This window comes from Myotis davidii, unplaced genomic scaffold (assembly GCF_000327345.1).
Source record: "Myotis davidii unplaced genomic scaffold, ASM32734v1 scaffold69, whole genome shotgun sequence".
NCBI lineage: Eukaryota > Metazoa > Chordata > Mammalia > Chiroptera > Vespertilionidae > Myotis > Myotis davidii.
Genome location: NW_006300363.1, coordinates 587,060 through 595,378, shown reverse-complemented (window position 1 = coordinate 595,378; position 8,319 = coordinate 587,060). Strand labels below are relative to the sequence as shown.

Here is an 8,319-nt window from a genome sequence, read left to right as displayed (position 1 = left end):
CCTCTGTGTAGTCCTAACACGCCGCCGCCGCCTCTGCTCCTGTCTGCTTTTTTGTTGATTTCCTGCTGTATAAGCTAGGAATGCTTTCGGCTGTAATTGTGAAGACCTGACAGTGGGCTAAAGGGAATCTGAGCTATTTTCCTCTCGTTCTAATAAGCGTAGAGGTAAGTGATTTCTATTGGCTTAGCCACTCAGAGAAACCATTTCTGCTCTGCTGTCCCTACTCTGTTGGCGTTTGTCCTCCTGCATGTTGCCTCTTGGTTGCCATACGGTGGCCTCAGTCTATTTGCCGTCATTTGGCTTCAAGGAAGGAAAAGGAGAGGGGGCAGTGCTAGCCCACTTGTTCGCTTTTATCAGGAACACAATCTTTTTTCAGCCCCAGAAGTGCACTTGCACCTCATTGGCCAGAGCTGGGTCACATGGTCACTCTTCGTTGCAAGGAAGTCTGGGAAATGGAGGGTCAGGATTCTAACGGGTGATTGGGCCTCAGCACAGGTTCCCAACCCCAGGTTCCCAAAACCACAGTTCTGTGAGCGGGATGAGTGGGGACATGGGCATAGGGCTGGCAAACAGCAGCATCTGCCACAATGACCACCAGCTGGCTTTCCTTCCTAACTAAGCACCTCTTACTTAGTCTTCACTTTGTGCCAGGCACTGGGCCAAGTGTTTATTTGCTCCGCGTATGGTCGTGCCCTGGGTATGGTTTGCCCCACTGTCCAGGGAGGAAGCTGCGTTTCAGGCAGGTGTGGGGACTTGTTCAGCGCTGCCTGGCCCGGAGCGGGGAGATGAGACAGGTGTGTCCGGTCCAACTTGTTCTCGTGCTTCGCTTCATTGCTGGTCTCTCCTCCCGGGGCCGAGGCAACCCAGCCATCTGCGTCCTCCTCAGGCTGCCTTCTTATTCTGACTCTCCAAGACCTGGGGCCTGTGGGAATCCTGCCTCCTGCCCCCGGGCGTGAAGTAGGAGGGACGGGTGCTGGCAAACGGGCCGCAGTGAGGGTCCACTGTTCAGATCTTTGAACCATGTTCATTTCCGGGCCCCTTTGCCTGTGAGTGATTCCCCGGGCTCTTTACTCAGAGCAGAATGAGCAGGTCAGAGAGGTCCAGCATTATCCGGGCACTGGGCTTGCATCACCAGTCCTCCCTCCCCCCACCCACCCCAGACCTTAGGCATCGACAAAGCGAGGAGTTTCGTCGTTGGCAGCTGGGTAGGTGTCTGTGCACTTGAACCGCAGTGGGGAGGCCATTTCCTGCTCATGGTTTCCTGCTCATGCTCTACAGCAGCGGTTCTCAACCTGTGGGACACGACCCCTTTGGCGGTCGAACGACCCTTTCACAGGGGTCACCTAAGACCATCCTGCATATCAGCTATTTACATGACGATTCATAACAGTGGCAACATTACAGTTATGAAGTAACAACGAAAATAATTTTATGGTTGGTTCACAACATGAGGACCTGTATTTAAAGGCCCAGAAGGTTGAGAACCACTGACTACAGGCTGTGGCGTTGGCCAGAAAAGATGGTGCAACCAGGCGAGACCCAGGCGACTCTAAGACTGTGTGGCATGCACCTGCACCCTTGGCAGGGCCCCAGCCCAGGAGGGCAGGGTGGCGGGTGCAGCTGGCTATGGGGGTTGCTGTGGGCACTGGGACCTCGGCCTGCTGGCTTTGCTGGGCTCCCAGGAACGGCTTGTCTTCCCCTTTCACTGTGCGTTCTCCTGTGGAGATGCTGAGTCACCCTTGCTCGCTTTCTGTCTCCCTGTGGACTCCCTCTGGGTCCCACAGAGCAGGGCTTGGCTTTGGCACTGTGTTTGCAGCCTCATCACTTTGCAGGCCACAAATCTGGCCTTGCAGCCGGAACCCAGTAAAGGGCAACGCTGATGGAGAACTGAGAGTGTGATCAGCTCCCCAAGGGGCTGGGGCCCCCATGAGATGCCTCTGAAAGTCTCTTTCTCGTTTTCCTACAGGCAAATGGCACCTTGGGCATCACAGCTCTTATCACCCCAACTTCCGTGGTAAGAACTCTTTGGGGGCTTTGTTACCTGGGAAACAGGAAATAAGGACCTCTGTATAAAAGGACTGGAATAACCTTTAAGCTATCCTGCTCCTGAGTTAGGATATCTTCGTTCACAGTATCCCTTGGGTGTATTTGGGGTGCCTGGGCTCCCCTCGATCTCACATCCTCCTCCCTGTCCCCTCGCCTTGGTTCCTGTCTGCCCCCTGGCTCCCCATCGCGAGCCCCGCTCTTCTCCCTGACCTGGTTCCTCGCGTCTCAGGGGACATGGCTGACGTGAGGTCCAGACCCATCTAGTGTGGTAAGAAGTAAAAATTGTCCGATAGGGTCACCAAAGCAGGGATTGGCCCCTTGGGACTTGAGGGAGAAGTAAAGAAATCCCGTGGGAAACTTCACACTAAACTGGGGTTGGAGAAGAGACAGGATGAGGAAGGATCTCAGAGAAAAGGTCCACACAGATATTAATGCCTCAGTTTAAATCACATCCTCGCTCCGCCCCGCCCCACCCCCACCCCATCCTAGTACCCCAGGCCCGCCAGCCTTCTGAGGTCTAGCTGAAATGCTCCCCCTTCCTAGAAGCACTTTGAGATTTCTCCCCCTACCCACCCACGCCCAGCATCTGGGGGGTAACGTCTTCCTCTAACCCAGGGGTGGGGGACGTGTGGCCCGTGCGCCATGTTAGGCCTGCAAAGGCATTTGGTCTGGCCCTGACAAGGCATTAGGAGTGAGTTAATGTTCTCTTTCACATCCATGTTTCTCTCTCTCGGCTCCTCCTTCCCTCCCTTCCACTCTCTTTGAAAATCAAGGGGAAAAATGTCCTTCGGTGAGGATTAACCACAAATATATGTGTCTGACCAAATACAGCAGGCTGATTATTTTAGCTGATAATTTTGTATGGCCCTCGAATGATGTCATAAATATCCAAATGGCCCTCGGCAGAAAAAGGGGTCCCCACCCCTGACCTAGTCGCTCTTATTGTCTTACGGATTCTCCATCTCCTACAGCTTAATCTCTGTACCTTACATTCTCTTCAGATGGGAAGTATTTTGAGGGCAGAATTTATTCTTCTGTCCCTTACGGCGTCACGCATGTAGTAGATTTTCAGCCAGTACTTCCCCAGTGTGCCAGTAACTGCACGGGGGATGGTCGGGGCTTAATCATTCTCTCCACTTCCGCCCACTCCGGGTTAACTAATCACAGGCTGTATCCCAGATCTGGCCTTCCAGCCAGAACCCAGCAGTGTTTTCTTTGCAGACTACAAAGGGATATTCATCAAATCCTCTTTTAATTACATCCTCCATAGCACTGCGGTATTAAATCAGGGAAGATTACATTTTTGTTCTGGGTGTAAGGACGCAGGCTCCTGGAACCGAAGCTGAGTGGGGGTGCTAACCAGTTGCTTCTCTTCCAGGGTTTGATTACTACTTCGGAATCCCATACAGCCACGATATGGGCTGCACAGATAGCCCCGGCTACAACCTCCCTCCTTGCCCGGCATGCCCCCGGAGCGAGGGACCATCAAGGTAATTGGCTGTGGGATCCAGAGCCACAAGTCCTGGGGGTGTGGTCCGTCAGGAGCAAGTCAGAGGGGCTGACAGAGGACAGTTAAGACAGCAAAACAGTGCCCTGGCCGAGGTGGTCAGTGGTTAGAGGTTGGTCCGTGCACAAAAGGGTCGCATTCAAGGGCACGCACCTGGGTTGTGGGTTCGCTCCCTGTCCCTGGTCGGGGTGCCTGTGGGAGGCCACCAGTTGATGTGTCTCTCTCACATCAATGTCTCTCTCTCTCTGCCCCTCCTTCCCTTCCTTCCACTCTCTCCGAAAAGCAAGGGGGAAAATACACTTAGGTGAGGATTAACAACAAAAGAAAACAAAAAGTCAGCGAAAAAGAGCAAGAAAACTTTTAGCAAAGGGGAGGCCAACAGAATTTCACAGAATGTCCTTATGGGAATTTGCTGGGTTCCTTGGACTGTTTAGCTCTGCTGGGCAGAGCCCGGCACTGCCACGGTCTCACAGGCAGGGTTCTCTCCTTCTCTGCCTGCTGGCTTTGCTCCGGGGCCACGCACCTGGCCCAGGGAGGAAGCGCACAGGGCTCCTTACAAGCTCACCCCACTGCCCCCGCCCCTGCAGATAAGCCTGCATCTGACATGGGAACGCCACGGGGCCCTAATTTACAGACAGAGTCAGTGAACTGGGGAAATGCTCACCATGTAAGTGAAGAAAGCAGGAAGCAGTCACCGACAGTGGGACCATAACTGCCTCCGTGTTTATAGCCCATCGGGAGACACCTCAGGAAACATGCCAACAAGGGGCCGCTCACTCTCCTTGCGGGACTAAGGGTTTTGTTTTTTTCTTCCTCATTGCATTTCCCAAAATTCAGTAATAAGCCTGCAATACATTAACGGTCAGAAAAAGGTGATAAAGCCCTAGCCGGTTTGGCTGAGTGGATAGGGCATCGACCCACAGACTGAAGGGTCCTGGGTTCGATTCTGGTCAAGGGTACGTATCTCGGTTGCAGGTTCGATCTCCAGCCCTGGTCTGGGCGTGTGCGGGAAGCACCCAGTTGATGTGTGTCTCTCGCATTGATGTTTCTTTCTCTCTCTGCCTCTCCCCCTCCCTTCCACTCTCTCTGAAAATCAGTGGAAGAATATCCTGGGGTGAGGATTAACAAAAAAAGAACGAGGTGATACAGGTTATGCAGGTAATAAAGCAACACACACCACGTGCTCCGCTCGTTCAGACTGTGCACAGAGGTTATAGGTCGCAGGTATTTCAGCTGCTTGGGGAAAGCCGTCTCCTGGCTCATTAACAGCACAATAGTTCGTATAATAATGGCCGCTTATTGAGAAGCTGTGACAACCTAGGCGCCCTGTGTACTTACCTGCAATCCACTGTGCGAGGCCCGGGTTTGTCTGGGCTGCACCTGTGCCCAGGTCACCCTGGAGCTATAGGAGGTGGGGATGGAGACTCAGTCAGTCCAGAGCCCATGTCCCCTAGATCCTCGCTCCTCAAAGGGTGGTCTCTGGACCAGCAGCATGGGCATCACCTGGGCACCTGTTAGAAATGCAGAAGTTCAGACCCCACCCTGAGGCCTGCGTTTCACAAGATGCCAGGTGATCCGTGTGCACACTGCAGCGTGAGAAGCGAGGCCAGAGAGCATGTCCCCGCCCTTCTTATCTGGGGATCACCGGTGGCCACGTGACACCTGTCAGCCTGTTCCTTTTAAATCCATGTTAAATCAAATGGGGGCGGAGGAGGTAGAAGAGGGTAAAGGGCAGATAAATGGTGATGGAAGGAGCCTTGACTTGGGGTGATGAACACACAATACCATAGACAGATGATGTATTATGCAATTGTACACCTGGAACCTATATCACTTTATTAACCAATACAAATAATAAAATAATTAAAAATTAACAAATCAAATAGAAAAAAGGACTGGCTTGGGGCGGGGGAGTATAAATGATGGAGTTGCAACGAGATCATAAAAAGCTGAAAAACTGGAGACAGATGTTGAGATGAGCTCAGAAGGGCGATACCTGCCCAGGAGGCTGGCCCAGTCGTCCCTCAGCCCCACTGTGGGGCGTCTGCAGGTCAGACTCGTTTTGGTCCGTAAGACCGAGGGCTGCGTTTGTTTTTTCCTGGAGGGGCTATTGGCTTGACCTCCATTTTTTCCCAATGGCTGAAGTGTCTCCAAATTCTCTCTAAACATGGTTTGAAATTTGACCACTGTCCCCAGCCATCTGTTGTTCTGTTGTCAGATGTTGTGCCTCATGAAGTTGTTGCACCCCACGGACAAGTCATCATTTAGGGGGGACAGTGGGAGAAGCATGGGCTGTGGGGCTCCGCTTGCGTAATGCAGTCTGTTTAGACCTCAGTTTCTCTCCCAGCAACATGGGACTCATAAAGTTTCTAGCTTGCAAGGCTTTCTCTTCAAAGGGAATGCAAGCGGGCATGGTGTTGGTTTTACACTTGGAGGAGGTGGCGGCTGGAAAGGCCTCCCGGCGCCAGGCCATTAAGGGTTTTGTGGTTGGGTGCGGCGCTGCGTGAAAGCACCTGGTTCCGCCTGAGGACCACTTAGGTCATGGGACTGAATGCTCTCCGTCTGCGTTTGCCCCCAGGAGCCCCGACAGGGACTGCTACACGGATGTGGCCCTTCCTCTGTATGAGAACCTGCGCATCGTGGAGCAGCCCGTGAACCTGAGCGACCTCGCGCACAGGTACGCCGAGAAAGCCACCCAGTTCATCCGGCGTGCCAGGTGAGGCGTCCTCTGGCCCTGAGTGCCTCCGACCCCCGACCCCCGGCCCCCGGCCACCATGCCCCGGGCCTCCCTCAGCTCTACAAAGCCACGGCGAGTCCCTGTCCGGCCAAGGGGGTGCACACCCGTCTCCCGGAAACAACTGGAAAGCAGTCCTCCTCGGACTGTCCAGGCCTGGGGTGGACATGCCTCAGGTTGCTCCCCGAGCTCCTGGGCTCCCCTGTTCCCGCTGAGGGCAGAGGTTCCACTGCCAGCATCACAGCTTCCTCAGGCAGGGCTGGCGGCCGGCTGGGTCTAGGAACGGTTTACTGCGTGCTTTGAAGAACGGGTGATACTGGTTGTTGTTGTTTTTTTAAAAAATATGTTTTTATTGATTTCATAGAGGAAGGGAGAGGGAGAGAGAGATAGAAACATCAGTGATGAGAGAGGATCATTGATCGGCTGCCTCCTGCACGCCCCACACTGGGGATGGAGCCCACAACCCGGGCATGTGCCCTGACCGGGAATCAAACTGTGACCTCCTGGTTCATAGGCAGGCGCTCAACCACTGAGCCACGCCGGCCGGGCAAGAGTGCGATACTGTCCATTCACCAGTTCATGAATCAGTTAAAGGACAAACTGATCAATGAAGACTGTACTTATCCCATGGAAAAGGTGAAGCGTTTGCTCACTTATTCACCGGTTATTGAGTGAAAAGTCACACGAATCCCATTGGCTTTTAACAGACAGAAAGTAGCCCTCAGGCATGCGGATTTCTTTAGGATGTAACTTTCCAATTCCTGTGATTTTCAGAATCAGCAGAAAAGGCCCCCAGATCTGTGCTCCTTGCTCCTCCTGCCCACCCCGCCCCTCTCCTCCCCCTGAGACCCCTGCCCCCATCGGGACTTGTCTGTCAGAACTACCAGGGTCCCCCGAGTGTGGGGTCCTGCTCTCCTCAGCAAGGGGCAGCCCAACGAGGTCTTGGAATGTTTGACTTGGATCCTTACTTGAATATAGACCCTTCCTCTAGCAGCGACGCCGAAAGCTAATCCTTGACTTGGGTTTTTGAAAGCAGCAGGCGAAGCTCTGAATGGACCACAAGGGGGAAAGCAGATGGTGTGGGCTCCCGCGTCCCTGCTGGCCAGGCTTCTGCTCCTGCAGGGCCTGGGACGGGGCCCTGAAGCCCATGAGGACACGAGGGCCTGACAAGGATCAGGGTGTGGGGCACAGATAGAGGAGCAGCGAGGGGTATTTGGAGTCAGAGGGGAGGCTCAGATTCCGGGGTGTTCACCATTGGGCAGTAGGTCCTAGAGGTGCCCACGCCCTGGAGCCCAGGACCCGCATCAAGATCTTGAGTCCCTCTTCCATTTGCCCTGCCCGCCCTCTTGAGGGGCTCTCCTTACTGGTCCGTCTCCCCCTCTGGGGCTGCCCCTCCTCATCTTGCCCTCACCCAGCCCCCACCTAATACCCTCCATCCTGCTTGGACGCCCGGGAGGCTGCAGGAGCCCAATGGGTTTCCAAACGGAACCGACAGATCCAGTCTAGGTTCTCGAAGCTTGTCTGTAACACCGAGGCCCAGAGGGGGATGGGGAAATGTGGGGGGGGCTATTGCAGCAGCCCATTCCGGAGGGACCCCATCCGCTCAACCCCATGGGGCCATCCCCAAAAACCAGTGGGAAGCCCCGCCTCAACTCCTTGCCTGGCTCTCCCTGGCCAGGTGCCTGCCGGGACCTTTCCTGAGAGGTGGGTGCCCCTTGCCTGCCATTTATAATTTCAGGTCAGGATTTTCTCCGGGGCCTCATCTTCACTGTACCTTCACGCCCATCCCGTCCCCTTTCCCCTGAAATGTCCCCTCTGGCATCTTGTTGTTCTCTTCCCTGCTTGCCGCTCCACTCCTTTGGCCACACAAATAATAGGTTCCCTTTAGGAGTTTCTGAAAACAGAGGTGAGCAAACAGAAAAGTCACCCTGAACGCCCTGTCCCAGAGATAACCCCTGGAGAGAGGCGGGGCGTGTCCTCCTAGGCTCATTCTGTGCGATGCTTATGGACAAACAAAAACAGCTACTGTCAT

General features: G+C 54.3%; 1 protein-coding gene across 2 annotated transcripts in view; it reads left to right on the top strand.

Moving 5' to 3' along the window:
- ARSG (arylsulfatase G) overlaps window positions 1–8,319 on the top strand; it is a 92,563-nt gene that overhangs the window by 55,723 nt on the left and 28,521 nt on the right. For both annotated transcript variants that reach the window (XM_006776662.2, XM_006776663.2), the window contains exons 4-6: window positions 1,967–2,014; window positions 3,425–3,536; window positions 6,132–6,269. In XM_006776662.2, coding sequence (XP_006776725.1) covers window positions 1,967–2,014; window positions 3,425–3,536; window positions 6,132–6,269 — 298 coding nt within the window. The remainder of the gene's footprint in view (window positions 1–1,966; window positions 2,015–3,424; window positions 3,537–6,131; window positions 6,270–8,319) is intronic.